A 16,104-nucleotide genomic window follows, 5' to 3' on the forward strand; every position below is an offset into this window, starting at 1 on the left:
CTCTTCAAGCAGCACTGTTTTCGTAAACTTGGCACAAGCTTTTACTAAATTCTAAGAAGGTCACATGCAAGTCATAAGATACGAGGGAGAGGTCAGTTAGAGCCAGGACTTAATATGCGTCTGTTTTGTATTTGTCATTCAATATTTATATTACCATCGTGTACAAAGACACTGAATAGATTTGGATGCATTCCATATAACCTAGCAAAGATATATGTGAAGGGACTCATGTATTTTATGTCCTAAAGGAGCATGTTAGAGTGACTGTTTTTTTTAAATGCAGAGCTCTACAAATTTTCTTTCCTTCTGAGCTGCAAGTAAACAGCCTGACAAGAATTTTGCCTATTAATTCCCTTTGCTCAATAAACCGCTTATCTTCCCGCATTAGAAGCTTTCCCTACTACAGGCTCCACCATCCAGGAGTGTTTCCTAGCTGCAGATATTTCCTGAGGACCAACTTTGTTGGATTGTTGGTGTTAAGGCTAACTTCGCCTTTGCAGTTTGCATCAAATGTGCCCATTCACTTAAAGGGCAGTGTCAGCTGCAACAGGAAATCAAGGCAGCTTCTCAAATCATAGGTGAAGAATGGAAGGAATGTGACAACTCTAAATTTGTTTCAAGGATATGAATAAAGGCAAAATCTGTCGTACTCTAAGAATCAAATGTCTGACAGTGTGTGCTTTAGAGAGGTGAGCCAAGCATCTTGAGTCTGTGATTATTTAGTTCACCACTATTTCACTGAGGAATTTTTCACGTGCTAAACATAGTGATCAAAGCCTGAATGAAACAGCAAATGAAGCCATAGGCACTTTGCCCCACTTTCCCACCCCAGTTTTTTTTTTTTTTTTTGCTAGTCTCTGGTGAACATAACTATGAGAACTACAAGTCTGCAGTGTGCTTATGGCTTGTGACTATATTGAAATGTACTGTAAATTCATAGTTAAGGCTATGTTCTCTTTAAAAAGTGGTTTCTCTGGCTTTGTTTCAGAATTAGATCAGGTAACAAATTCAGCCAGTAGCTCTCAGAACTTTCATTAAGTTATTCTACTGCCATATTAAATGTTATTTTCTAATTCTAGCTTTGCTGAAATCCTTTTTTCCCTGTGTGTTTGGAGTTTATGACTGTGTTGCTAAACTTCTCATGTTCTGATAACATCTTGGATGCAGGCCACGTCTCAAATTTTAAACACAAAGTTGTTTCCCTTAGTTGGAGTGTTGCCAAAATTAGCTGTTGTATCTGAGTTAGCTCCATTAGCTGTTTCTACATTCTTAGATTGCCAGCTCACCTCCTTGAAATAACAGCTTTCCCCAGCCCAGAGGCCTTAAGCAGAGAGGCCTTGAGGTGGATGTTGTGGTGTGTTCTGCAGCTTCACTCCTGCAAGTTCCCAGGATCTACTGTCTTCTGCATGTGACAGCATCTAACTGTGGCTTGAATTCCTAATGACAATTAACTTCAGTTCTGGAACACCCCAAGCCTCTAAGGGAAAGGCTTAAGATTGGTAGGGGTACAACTTCAGCCTGGTCAGGGATATTATTAAAGCCAAGGACTGCATGGCTGTGCTGGGAAGAGTGCCAGTAAGGGAAGCAAGACTTAATGGAAGAAGGAGAATAAAGTGAACCTTGAGACTCAAGGCAGGGTTTATGAATGAGAGTGTTTATCTATATGAAAAGCCACCCATGTGAGTAACAATTGTTAGTGTTGTAGGCTGCTTTGAGTGATTAAAAAAAAAAAGTAAATGGAGCTGTAATGTTTGTGACTTCTGCTGTTTGTGTGTGTCATCTTACAGAATATTTTGGGAGGTGACCAGGGGCCAAATGACTGCTGCTTCAGTTTATCATAATCCTTGTAAGCCTCATTGAGCCAAACCAGCAACTGTCAAGTGAGGTTGATAACTATAGCTCATATGTCTGTCTGTCTCTTCTGAGCACATGATTGAGAAAATGCACACTGCTTAATTTTTTTCTCTGTGTAGTAGGGCTGGTTATGGGTGTAACAAAGCACTGTTCATCCAAATGTCTCTGCACAGTGACATGAGAAAAAATTCACTTAGGCTCAGTGGGTGTCTGGTAGACTTGCAGCCAGCACTCTCAAAAGTGAGCATAAGTGATATGTTTGCCTCCTGTGCCATACACTTCCTGTTGCATGTCTTCTGCCAAATCTGTGCTTCGAATATAATATTAGTAATTTCTAATAAGCTGTATCAGAAAGCTACTGTGACATTGACCAACTCCGGCTTTTACAGAGCCTGTCTTACTTGCCTGTTGTCTTTTAGTTTTGTGTCTAGTAGGAGACTGAAGTGCGTTCAGATTTTATTTGACTTGCTGTATCTGCTTTGAATAAACCTTCTCTCTTCTACCCCACTCCCTTACATATGCTGCAGAGCATAGTATAAAAAGCATTAGCCAAGTAGTAGAAAAAGCTTAGTAGTAGAAACAAACAAGTGTGCTCCTTTGTACAGACTGATTTTGCTTCCTGCTCACACGGTGATGTGAACTCTGGTGTTCAGTTCAGGCAGCAGGATGAATTCAGTATTTCTAAACCTTTTAAAATAGTCAGAGGATGTGGAGTTGTCTGTGGCATGTTAATAGTCCTTACTTTTAATCACAAAAGCAGTTAAAAAAAAACATACACAAAGAATTCTGGTTTGAGGGGTTTCATTATTATTCATCATGCAACTCTTTCACTTCATCCACTGAAGTACTGGTGCCAACACAAAAACAAAACTGCTTTAGCGAATCCTAAGTATTGAAAAACAGGCATGAGGTTTTGTAACACAGCCTAAAACTAGAGAAATGCTCTTACATTAACATTTGTTTTATGAGAGCTCTTCCTCTCTGTTAATATTGTGATGATGTCAGTAGATATATGAAACTATGGAATAAAGTTGCAAGTATGCTTCTGGAATTTGATAAATATGTAAATGTGAGCAATTTCTGAACCTTTTTAGGGGGTATTATTGTGTTTGAAGTAAGGATTCTCTTCATTATTTGCTTTCATTCCACTTGATTTGCACAGTAATTTTTCTTTCTCCTCTCCTTCCCCGTCTCATCCTGGAAATATCCACTGCCAAAACATGCATTAGAAGACATTAAAAAACAGATACCTTGAGATGGGGAGGGCTGGACAGCTGTGAGTGAAACAATACCTAGAGGGTTCTTTTTTAGTTTTGTTTTCTTGGTGTTCCAAGTAGACATACTTTGCTCCCATGCCATGAGCATTCGTAACAAGCAAGTTTTTGGTGAGGGGGGAGTGAGTATGCCTAAAGGTTCAAATAGGTTGCATTGTTTTATGTATCTGTCTGACTTTATTTTTTGTGTGTATCTTTTCTGTCATGAGAGCTGTGGAAGCATACTAGGGAGAGTGTCCTGAGGAGAGACTGATCAGTGTATATGTTGGTGATAGAGGCTGTACAAAAGCTGTACAGTAAGAGAGCCCTGTGCTTCCTAAAGAAAAAGGACTGCTGAGCTCAGGCTTCCCACTTTCAGGACATATTAAGATATGTGCATGTACTGAAAAAGAAATGAGAAAGGGGTGTGAAGTGAGAGTGTCTGGAATAGAAGGCTAATCAGGCCCTTGTGTGCTTGAAAGCTTGGAGTACACAAGGCTTTAAAAAATGGTACAGATCTTTCTCCATTTCTAACTCCATCAGGAAAACAAGAGACAGTGACTTAAGAACAAGCCCTGTTTCATAAGTAAACACTAGCTGATGCCTGTGCTGCTACTCTTCTTGTTGCTGTGATGGCAGAACTAAAACAAAATTAGCAGAGCTGTTCTGAACTTAGTAGTCCTTACTGAAGAAGCTGGATTTGAAAATGCAGTTATGTTCAGCTTGGAAGGAGATGAATTGCATTTTTCAGGGGAGATCCACTGTTTCTGACCTTGCAAGTTTCTGATCTCAGCAATTAGATCCCATCACTTGTTTGAAGTCCAGAAGAAACTGACATAATGACAGCACTGGTCTTGGCCATGCCCTTTCCTTATGATCACATTCATGTGCAGTCTATGCTGCCAGGGTTGGGGAGGAGGCCTCCATTGTCACTCCTCCACTTTGATTAAAATTACTCTTGAGTCTAGGGCTGATTCAGCTACAAGGAAAGTTCAACTCAAAATCTGTAAGTTGAATCTGAACTTGGTTCTTGAAAGATTTCTGAGTTTTTGTCCGGGCTAGTTCCAGTATTTGTTTTGGAGGATGTTGTCAGACTCCTGAGAGCTGGGTAGGCAGATGTTGCTGCTTTTTATTAATTGCTCTGTCAAAATAAAAGTACCGAATTCCCATCAAACAAATTCTGGCTTTTCAGAGAGAGGAGACACTGGGAGAGGAATTTAGCTGTTCTTTTGGAAAAACCATTCTGGAGCCCTGGGGTTCTCGCTCAAGATAAGTTAGCTTGGGAAATAAATCATGGGATTTGACTGCTGCGACCTCTTGCTCTTCAAGTCTTGGTGGAAGACAAAGCAAGTACTGTCCTGAAGAGATACATGGAGAAAAAGCACACATTTAAGTGGAAGCTGGAAGTATTTGTGTGGTTGTGTTTGAGTCCTTCAGAAAGAAGTTACTGTTTCTGCAGAGCTACACGGGATTGGGTTGGGAACATACCAGATTTATCTGATGTGTATTCTTACAGTTCAAACTTTGCTGGCTAATTACCCAGTGCAGAGTGAGTATGCTTGTGTTGGAAACCTGCTTGCTTAAATTAATTAAGAATGAGTGCACCTCAGTGGTGTGACCTGAGTGATGAGAGGTTGTGAATCTACAAGGGGCTCAAGATCTCAGAGGGGAAGAAGCCAAGAGCAGAACAAAGCTTCTCTTCTGTTGATAGGGGCTCAGACTGCACTGCTCACACTAATAAACCTTGTGCCAGTAGTAGTGACCTGGTATGGTCCCTGCATGGCTAAGTCAGCTTTCACAGCATTTCTTCTGTTAATTAGTCTCTTTCTGATTCTGTGCATTGGGCTAGGTACCTCCTGTTGTCCACGCTGCTTTTCTGACTCATTTGTTTTGCTGTGGTGTGATCTTAGTTGACTTCTGCCTCTGTTCAACACCCATGGCAAATATTAATAGGGGGATTTGCCAAAAGTTCTAGCTGATGTCTCTTCCCTGCTCTTCCTTGCTCTTCCCCCCAGAATCATTAAATTATGCTCAGTATAAGTCACTTGTATTTATATTGCATTTAGACTTGCAGTACACTGAAGCTTCCCTTGTATTGTAGATAGAGGATTGTATGTATAATCCACAGTTCATTAAATATTGTTTCGTTCTAAGGTCATTCATGAATAAATTCATCTGTCATGTTCTTCCATCAGAAAGGACAATTTTATGGCTGAATAGAGTGTTAAAGCTCAGAATGATGCAAGTGTTTTGCATGTATAATGCACTAGGTATTTGGGCAATATTTTTGCATTTGTTTGGCCCCCTAGGGTTAAGCCTGCACATGAAAACGTGCACCAACTGATGTGCACAGAATGAGGCCCTTGGGGCTGCCAGCAGAGGCATGGCTGCTGGGACACTCATGTGGCTCCCAGTTTGGTAGAAGCTGCTTTTAACAAAGAATTTTAAGGTATTTTGGGCCTGAAGTGGTGGCTGTGAAATTCTGTTTTCCAAATGAAACTTCTCAGAGCAGAATGGGTAGAGAGGATGTAACAAGGAGTGCTGAATCAGATGGGGCAGTTGGGACAGTCAAACCAGCTGCCATTTCCAGCTGTCAGGTTTTCTTCCCCTTTTCTTCCCCTCCGTTCACAGTAGGCATGATTGAGTGTGCCTCACATTGGTTTTTGTAACTTGGCTGCATTTTTTTCAAGGAATGGGAAACCATTTCAGAGTGGAAGTTTAACCTGTGGGTATGCTTTGGGCTTTGTTGTTCATCTAACTTCTGTTCTTCCATGTGGCCACTGGAGTCGTGACTTCAGTAATATTCTTGGTGAACACTGAGTGATATCACTGGATTTCATGAAATTGTCATGTCATTTTCCCTTCACAGACTGATGAGCTAATTTCCAGTACCTTTATGTTTTAAGGGAGACTTGTCAGCTAGCTTTTGAGGGAATGTGGTGATTTTTAGGGACTGTATTTTTCTTACAGGCAGAAATAACATATGGTAGTATAAAATATCCCTGAAAGAAGCCAGGGAAATGATCTTTCCTGACAAAATTCTGAAAAATATAAAAGTTAATTCAAAGAATTATTAATAACTTTTGCATACCTAATTTTCTAACATAAAAAATTTTAATAGTGATTTAAACTACAGCACAATTGTATCTCATTTTTGAGCTCAACCAAGGCAATAAGGAGGTCTGTGTTGAAGAGGGGAAGAAAAAACTTGCTAGCTTTTGGTCTGTTTGAATTAGATATATTTTTAAGTCTACATCTGCAGTGCTTGCTGTATTTGTCCATGTGACTTGAATTGCATCCACTCATTTAGATTTACTGAAGCATGAGTGACTTGGAATGAAAGGGCTGTGTAAAATGGTGGACCTGTCAATGAATAAATAATGTTGATATATGCTTATAGTTCCTAGGAGTAAATCCTTAACCATGTAATTTGATAGAAAGAAACTGAAAGTGTTGCTGTCAAGTGTCTGAGAATTCCCCCTCCCCCCATTTAAATTGATAGGATCCAAAGAAAGCCCCTTAGGTCTTTAAAGAGATTTTCATGCTGAGATAGTACTTACTTTTTTTTTTTTCTAAATGTCTTAAAAAAAAAAAAGTCTTACTGTAAAAAAAAAAAAATCTAACCACTGTGCAAAAATAGATATTCAGTGCTCTGAGGTAACAAGCAAGGTGCCAGCTCCAAGGCTTAGTTACTGTCAGTTGACTGAATCTAACTTTAAATAAGAAACTTTGCAGGGGATGAGAAAAGATGCAATGGCTGTAGGCATTTTATTTTAAGTATACTAAATGCTTAAAAAAAAACCCCATGGACCATGCTGTGTTTTTCTCATCCTGTTCAGTATGCTTTTGTGATCTCTATCCTGATGGTCTACTGTAAGCATTCTTTGGCAGCAGGGGCCTCTCTACCCTTCAAGGCACTGTATGTTAACAAATAATGTGGTCTCTGCCCCCTTTGTAAAGGGATGCTTGTTTTCCAGATAAAAAGAAGTATCTGTTCTTTTTTTTGCCCCTTAAAAAATCTTGTTCTGTGAGCATTTAAGATATTTAGGAAGAGTAAAAATGGAACAGTGCTTAAAAGTGAGCATTCATTGGTGGGAAAGACCATCACAGCCCAGAGTGACGTTCTGGGTGTGAAATATAAACACGCCAACTTGTCCATGATACCAACACTAATCTATTTTCCTTTTTTTTTTTTTGTGTATGTGTATGTTGGTTTTTTTTTGTTCACTCAGCCCCTTCTATGGAGAAGACTTTTACTGTGAAATTCCTCGGACCTTTCGCCATCTGTCATTTTATATTTTTGACAGAGATGTTTTTCGAAGGGATTCCATCATAGGTATGTGTTCATAAATTACTACTTTCCTTACAGCTTATTTCTCCTGGGTTTTAACTTTTACATCATTTGTAGTCTTAGGAGTTGGGGTCTTGATAGGACTGATGATGATAGTGGTAAGTGCTGCTCAGTATTGTCCTTCTGTCAGTTGTCAAAAATGCCTTTAATATTATATATTGTATATAAAAAAGTTGGGGAGAAAAGCACTGTCTGTTGTGATAGTGAATGCAGATTGTAGTTTAACTTAGGCTATAAAACCTTGTTTAGATGTTGACAAACTCATTTGTTACTGCAAATGTTACTTTTTTTTTTTCCTAAGTGCAGGGCCTTTCGTCTTGCAGTGTTCCAGGGCTCCCACACTTGTATGCCTGCAGTATTGTTAAACTATGGCTACCTTTACAACAAGCAGAGGAATAGCTACTGGCCATAGGTACCTATTCCAAGTACAATTATGACAGAATTTTGTGGAGTGTAACAGAGCAAATTGTCACCTACAGAATAGCTCTAAAAGACTTCCAGTGCCTGTTTGTCAAGATTCCTGCTTTTCCAGATATTATTTGCTGTGCATTTCATCTACATCAAATTGCGTGACACTCCATTTATCTCTTTGGGAATAAAAACTTTGTAAAAGCTTAGTTGTTATTGAAGAGAACAGTTTCTATTTGAAGTTACTTAAACACTTTGGGCTTTTTTTCAGTTATTCATCTCTTTTGAAATAGATGGCTATAGCTATTGTGAAAGCAGTTGTAGAGAGGAAGTTGTATAAGGATGATGAGCAATAGTTTATATAATGGCATAAAATTTATTATATTAAACTATGGAGTGGTTGTGCAGATATTTTACATGTATCATTACATTGCAGTAATTTGTCATGCAGACACAAGCTTTTTCTTTAATTATTGTTTCACATGGGAAAGCAGGTCATTCTTCTTTTGCCCATAAATGAGTTCATGTGTGTATAGCATCCTGGGGAGGAGGGAGTCAATTTCTGATTGTTGAGTGAGCTTTTGGAAAGCATTTTATTATTTCTAATCTCTAGTTTCCCTTGTGCTTTGAAAGAAACAGCTCCCTTCTTTCAACTGATGAGTTTTCCATTGTTGAAATTATCTGATCTCTTGTGTGTCACCAGTTTTCAACAGCTGCAGTGACCCATCCACAGGCCAGGGACTTTTCCTGCTCAGTGCTTTACTCCTTCTCTTGGAAAAATAGTCTCTTGAACCACTTAATACATGTCAGACACGTGAAATTGCAGATAGAGAAGTGAAAGTATTTTTGTTTTCTTCATGTTTCCTAAGTTCATATTTTAATAATCAAGCTCTGATGTTGGAGGGGAATTATTCAGGAGCTGCTAGAGTAATCTTAAAGGTTCTGGGAGCAGTTTGTGAAGAGGACATGCAGAAAATATGAAGACTTTTGTTTGCATGCTTGAATGATTGATCAAGTTTTCATTTTTCACTCTCTTTAGGAAATGGCAATGTTAATTTATGCATGTATTGCAGAATCCACAGGTAGGCAAACTGGTGTGTTGCTATACTGGTCTTAGGATCATAGAAGGGCCTGGGTTGGAAAAGACCTTAAAGGCCATTTAGTTTCAATACCTCGGTTGAAACATGCTGGACACCTTCCACTAGACCAGGCTGCTTATAGCTCCATCCAGCTTGGCACTGAACACTTCCATGGATGGGGCACCCACAGCTTCTCTGGGCACCCTGCTCCAGTGCCTCATCACCCTCACAGAAAAGGATTCGTTCCTAATGTCTACTCTAAACCTACTCTTTGTTTAAGGCCATTGTCCCTTGTCCTTTCACTACATGCCCTACAAAAAGCCCCTCTCCAGCCTTCTCTTCAGCCCACTTCAGGCACTGAGAGGCAGCTGGAAAATCTCCTCGGAGCCATGTCTTCTCCAGGCTGAACAGCCTGTCTTCATATGAGAGGTGCTGCAGCCCTCTGATCAACTTAGTGACCCTCCTCTGGACTCATTCCAGTAGGTCCACATCTTTCTTGTGTTGAGGGCCCCCAGACCTGAACAAAGTACACCATCTGGGGTCTCACAAGAGCAGAGTTAGAGGGTCAGAATCACCTCTCTAGACCTGCTGGTCACACAGTTTTGTTGCAGTCCCAGGATACACTTCCCTTGGAAATCAGGGGTGCATATTGCTGGATCAAGTTGACCTTCTTGTCCATCAACACTGCCAAGTCCTTCTCTTCAGGGCTGCTCTGAATTCATTCTCTACCCAGCCTGTGTTTGAGCTTCTCGTTGCCCTGACCCATATGCAGGACCTTGTACTTGGCCTCGTTAAACTTCACACAGCTCCCATGGTCCCACCTCTTCAGCTTGTCCAAGTCCCCCTGGATGCCATTCCTTCTCTCCAGTGTGTCAACCAAACCACATCGCTTGGTGACAGTGTTGATGTAGCACTAGAAGTCAAAACTCTGGTGTTTCCTGTCTACATTGAGATTTTACAGTGCATATAATGTATTGTAGTATTTTTTCCTCTCCTCCTCCCTCTGTTCCCCTTTGTCCTTATTGAGACCTGTTTTGAAAAGCATTTCAAAGATATGGAAGTGTGATAAATAGCAATGGAGAGAAGAAAAGAAATCCAGAATTACTGTCAGTTTGATACTACTCTCTAAGTTCTGCTTGCAGTAGGAAACTTCTGGAATGAGAACAGTGCTCTGGAGTAACTGCTTGTGGCTGTTTTCAGTATGGAATTCAGCAGCTGCAAAGCTCAACAGTAGAGGTTTTTTTGAACAAGAAAACTCCTAAATTTGTAAAAGTCTGTAACATTTAAAAGAGTAGTTGTTCTGTGTGTATCTTCCACTCAGTTTTAAGACTCAAACCTTTTCTTGAAGAGGCTTGAACAAGGAAGGTTTGGGAGATGTCCCTACTGAAAAGGATGGTTGGAGTAGAGCTAAAATGAGCTTGTTACCCCTGAACCACCAAATTCTGCAGTCAGAGGCCCTTTGTTTGCATTCCAAAGATGACTAGTAACATCATGAGAGACTTCTCTTGCAGAAAATGTGGTTACTCATGCTCATCTAGCAATGAACTTTTTCAGAGGTGAGAGTTAGTGGATAGTGTCTTCCATCCAGGAGAGGCTAATTTAAAGTCCACATGTTACTGAGCTTGTGAATTTACCTATATGCGATTTGCAGTGTTTGACATCTCTTTATCTCTTTGCATGTTTTTTTTGGCTGGTTTTGAGATGGAGAATATGGGTGTGCATATGGGTCAAAATTGTGAGAATTCAGCAAGTAGCTACTTTTTGTAGATGGTTGGTTAGCAGAATTCCTTTTGGTCCACTGTTAAAGGTTTCCAGGAGTTTCTCTTGGTGTTACAATACTGACTTCCAGGGTTACTGGAGATCATGCTTTTATTTATTGAAATATGAAGTATAAGTTTGTGATGGCAAATTCTTTAACTTCAGAAATGCAACTCAGTGTGTGACAGATGAGAATGGTTAAGGTACCAAAAGCAGAAGATGTGGGAGAGAGAATATGAAAAACAAGAACCCCCTGAAACCTCTTGACACAAACTTCTAAGAAGAGCCAAACAAACTCAAACTGGAACATGTGTGCAGATATGTTTTGGAACATGCTGTAGTATTTTGGCATACAGGATGGGAGGATTGTGCAGATAAAGATGTCTTTTGAGTCTGCATGTTTGCTTATTACATTTGCATTTTCTTAATCATAATTGCTAAGTCATCTGGGATTTTGTTGCCTTAACAGACATAAATTTTGAATCATTGTGTCTTGGAAGAATATTGGATGCTGGTTGAAATGCAAATATAATGAAGAAAATGCAGAGTTCAGTGAATCTGAAATATTATTTTTCTCTTTTAAAAATAAAATATAGCAAATAATTACTGTGAAAGTAAACTAGTTTTAAGTTGTTGTTTAAGTGATATTGACTGTTACTGGATAGAGTTTATGTACTGATTTATACGGTATGCTGAGATGCTTTGATTAGGAAATATACTACTGAAGGCAATGGTAAATGCATTTTAAAATTGCATTTGTTTGTTTCTGAATGATCAAATAGCAGTAATAGGCCAATTTGCTGGAATATGTGCTTATAATATGTAGAATAGCTATTTCCTTTTAGCTGTTAGTATGAGAAAAAGAGAGAGGAGATGAGGCTAACTTGAAAAACTCAATTGGTGCCCCTCCAGTAATAATGGGGAAAAGATATCTCTGGCAGCAGAAGGAATATTAGCATAGTAGTGCTGCTGTATCAGGTAAATGTTCTTTAATGATTGTTTTGATATTTTTCAACGCTTTAGAGATTTTGAATGAGACATGCTGTGTCTGCAATAACAATAAACTGGGCTTCTCACATCTCAGTAACTGAGCTAGATATAGTGAGGAAAACAATGTTTGTGACATGTTATGGGCTGGTATTCTAAGTGTGTAATGAATAGCTCAGGCTGCCAGGCTGTGACCTTCAACATACAGATCAGCTCAAAACAGGAAATATGCCACACCAAATCACTTAACACTTTGGTGAGAGATTAGTTGATATCATCTGTCCTTCAGGTGAGAAGTACACAATTATTTATCCTCTGCTTAAGACAGTTTGGTTTTTTCACCTCAGCACTTCATTTGTTTTGGCAAGAGATACATGAAACTGACTTGCCAACATTGGTGCTAAGCAGGAACTGAATAGAACAAAATGCTGCTGTGCTGATGGGGATGGAATGGTGCTGAATAAAGCACAGATGTGAAACATGAAAACTTTTCAGTGAAGGAGCAGAAAGCCAGTGGGAGAAGACTAGTGTATGGTTCTGTTAATTACATTTACAATAACTTAGCTGCTCTAAGTCACCTTCATACAGGTTGTTAGGTGTGTTGTATGACAAATTGAGACTCTTGTGGCCATTGTATCCTGACAGGTTGTAAATCTTTTCCTGCTTAATGCTGGATGAGGTGAAGGAAAGTAAAGCACTAAAACAAATTTGCCTTCAGAAGTAGTTAAACTTAGCTAATCTGGACTAAAGTAGATGAAACCAACTCATAGCTCTTGGAGGCACAAAATGAAAACAACTTGGAATTAAATTGTTTGAGGCTTGCATGTTTGAATTACCTGTGCCTTTGTTAATGGTTACTTCCAAAGCTAAGGAGGTATATTTGAAGAGTTGCCATAATTTATTACCAAACATCCAAGCAAACCATCTACTGTTATTAGGTAATTGTTACCAAATGTAGCTGCAGCATCATATTTTTATTTCAGTATATTACTGGTTTAAAAGAAAAGAACTTGAAAGAATTATCCCTCATGAACTGTGCTTCTTGCTAGTTAAATGCAGGAAAGATCCTCCAATAGGGCATGAAGCAGAGATGAAAATTTCAGTAGAAAATAGTGTTCCTTGGTTTCTTCTAGCCTGACCATGGCTTAGGCAGTGGTTTGCTGTTTCTGTAATGTACTGGTGGATGACATGGGAGTAACGTATCTACTCAGTATGATATAAATACAACTACTAATGAAATAAAGGAAACATATGACTTTTCCACAATGGCAAGTCTCAAAAAGATATAAACTAGAATTATCCTGGAAAGGTTCTCTGCAGCTACATGGAAAGGCTAAAATAAATATTCTGCATAGAATAAATTGTTAGGATGCACTCACAATATCTTTTAACCTGATGGGTAGTCCCAAGAGCAGGGAACCAAAGTAGAGCTTTCAAAAGGTGGTATTTTTTCTTCTTCATCCTAGAAATACAGATACAAACAAAACTACTGAGCATAATGTGCTAGAGCCTCCACTGTCTTTTCATGCAGTCCTCCTCCTGACATGAGGACAAGTTTTAATATTGTCTGTATGTAGAATGAGGAAATTAATGTGGTGGTTGTTTGTGCTGGTGCCATGCTCAGGGTTTTGGTGCCTGCTGGAAGGCAGACAGTGGTGACTGCAAGTCTGGAGTTCAGGACTGCTCTCCCACTGCAACCAGCCACAGGCCATACCCAGTGTCCCAAATGTAGGGCCATTGTAAGGGCCCAGAGAGCAGCTGGCACAGAGTTGATACCAGGGGTGTGGTTGAGGAGTGTTCTTTGGGAGTTTTGCTGTTTTTAGCAGGGAGGGCAAGCAGAAATTCATATGGAAGCCAGGTGAGATCTCTTGCATTGTGACCATTGTGACTAAGGATAGAAGCTGTATTTTGTCCACAGCCTATTTTTCTCTGACTTATTATACAAGATAAATCCCACAAAGGGGGAAATGGAATTACTAAGTGAGTTCTTAGTATATTTGGACTAGTTTAAAAAACCCAAACAAATGAAATTGAGGTCATGAATATCACATACCTCAGTACTCTCTGTGGATGCATTAATGCTGTGCTGGAAGTGTTCTGCTATTATTGCCACTAAATCTTACCCGTTGTAGCAGATGGTCTAATAGTGCTTGTGCTTCATGGTGCACTGCACAGGAGCCAGGAGGGAACAATTCTGCTGCTTCTAAGCCTCTGAAGCCTTAGTTTGCTCCTAATTCTCATCTCTGTAATTCTGAAATAGGGAGTTGGGATTTTGCTTGTTTTGATCTTTTTCTGTGTTATGGGAGAGGTGAGTGAATTTGTGCTGTTCTTGAAAAAGGCAGGAAGAGTTTCTGTACTTTTATTTAAAGGCAAATAACCTTTTATGCAGATAACTGTAAACATCTAGGTAGGCTGGAATAGCAGTGATGCTTTTTTTGTTAAGATAATTAGGATCTCACAGCCTAAAGTGTTGATTAAAGTTGGTTCTGATTTGTCCCTAGTCTTTCCAGCTATTGAAAGCTACTTTGTTTGTGGCACTTCTTATCAGTTATATTAAATCAATACAGTGATACAGTGTGTCTGTGCACTTAACATTCTAAGATGAAGCAACTTCTGAAGTAGCTTTGGGGCTCGCTTGTTGCCTAATACTACATTATATAGGAAGGAGACAAAGTCTCTGTTCAGGGCTGAGAGAAGACTGAGTTCATTAGAATTTGGGGCCTTTCAATGTGTGACTTGGTCCTAACCCTTTGCTGTAAATTAACTGTACTGCAGTCATTGTTAATGAAGGATATTATCATATCAGCTCACCTGGCAGCAGTGTGTAAAATTCTGTTTTCACTGTGTAAGTATTCCAAGATAAAGATAACCTAAAGAGAAGGTACAAGAGCTCATGAAATGCTCTCAATTTAGGTTTCTGTAAAATAACTGCTGGATCCAAATGTGTTGGATCATGGTTCAGGTAGAGCCTTGTGCCCTTTTAGAATGACAAACTCCTTTCCTATTGCTGATGTGCTACTTTTTCAGTAAAGAAATCTTCTACTAGTGTAGCATCTGTCATAAATATTCACATATCTCATCTACAACCTAGAAAATTACTCTTAAAAGGTGGAATGTAATCCTTCAGCCAATGCCTGATGCTTTTGTCACCAACAGGTAATGCAGACAGAAGGTGGTTGTATACGGATGGAGAATGCCTGAGCCAAATTCTGTTCGTCTTTGTATGGAGATGTTGACCCTGATTTACCAAGCCTAGGCATGTTCAGGGACAGGTTAATGGGCTGCATTGACTTGTTTTGGAAAAATGTTTGTAACCGGTGAGGTATGGGCACTGAGGGTGTGGTGCTTCCACAAGCACTTTCCCAGGCACTATAGCCAGAAATTCCTACCCTTCTCTGTTTAAAATCTCTGCCTCTGTGCCCAAATTACTGATTTCCTACTGTCTTCTGTCTTCTAGCTATGATAATGTGACTCTTGAGTGGGGAAACTCTAAAACAGGTCAGTTGAAATGACCTTTGTGTTAAAAATGCCAACACCACCCACATGTGACCCGTGAAACTTATTTCTTATTCTCTTCTCCTTGCACAGAATGTTTATTTTCATTGTTTGGATTGTTTTAGATTAGCTTGATTTCCTCAACAGTTTCAGTATGCCCTGCTTGAGAGGACAGAGATGCATGGGTGGAGAACGTAGGAGGCTCTTAAATCAGTTTGTACCAGGGATTATAAAGTGGAATTCACAGCCTTAAAACCATTCAGGGCCTAGGTAGTAACTTTATTAATCTGTAAGCTGTCTCCTCAATAATAGGTATATTATTTTTTCCCTAAAGAGAGGTTCACCTAAGGAAGAGCTCAGTTGTGGCATGTTGCACCTTTGTTTTGAACACAGAACTTAAGATTTAAATGTTGCAGTGAAGATCTGTTCAGTCTGGAGAGGGGGCTGGTCATAGGGAAAATGTTGCCATATGGATGGAAAGCATGCCGGAGTGTGTGAGGTTTTCCTACCCTCCCCCAGTCTGAGGTTCTGGTGAGCATCAGGCTTCAGAAAGAAATTCGTTCAGATGAGAAGAATGTTTCTAATTCATCTTTGCTGGTTATCACGGAGAATCTAATTTCTAAAAATGTAATTTATACTAAGTTTTGAAATTACACTTTACATAGTTCAACAAGCTTGGCTATTTCCTGCCTCTTCCCATACAGTGTCTAAAAGCTTAAACTAATGCAGACTCTGCAGCCTGGGGCCACTCTGAGGAAACCAGCAGGAGTGGCTGGGTGCCTCAGGTGCAAGATTTAGAGTTTCTTGATGCTGTCTGGAAGCCACCCAAGTCTTGAGAAGGAGTGGGAGACAATAGGCTCGAGTTTGGGAGCATGCTGAGGAACCACAAAGAGGAAAACATCCTTTAAATGAGTGGTGG

At 39.6% G+C, this 16,104-nt stretch overlaps 1 protein-coding gene across 4 annotated transcripts in view; it reads left to right on the top strand.

Moving 5' to 3' along the window:
• The window catches only part of RASA3 (RAS p21 protein activator 3), a 129,612-nt gene that overhangs the window by 41,629 nt on the left and 71,879 nt on the right, over nucleotides 1-16,104 (top strand). For all 4 annotated transcript variants that reach the window (XM_072933245.1, XM_072933249.1, XM_030279399.4 and 1 more), the window contains exon 3: nucleotides 7,340-7,443. In XM_072933245.1, the coding sequence (XP_072789346.1) occupies nucleotides 7,340-7,443 (104 nt within the window). The remainder of the gene's footprint in view (nucleotides 1-7,339; nucleotides 7,444-16,104) is intronic.

This window comes from Taeniopygia guttata, chromosome 1, assembly GCF_048771995.1.
Source record: "Taeniopygia guttata chromosome 1, bTaeGut7.mat, whole genome shotgun sequence".
In the NCBI taxonomy this organism is placed as follows: domain Eukaryota; kingdom Metazoa; phylum Chordata; class Aves; order Passeriformes; family Estrildidae; genus Taeniopygia; species Taeniopygia guttata.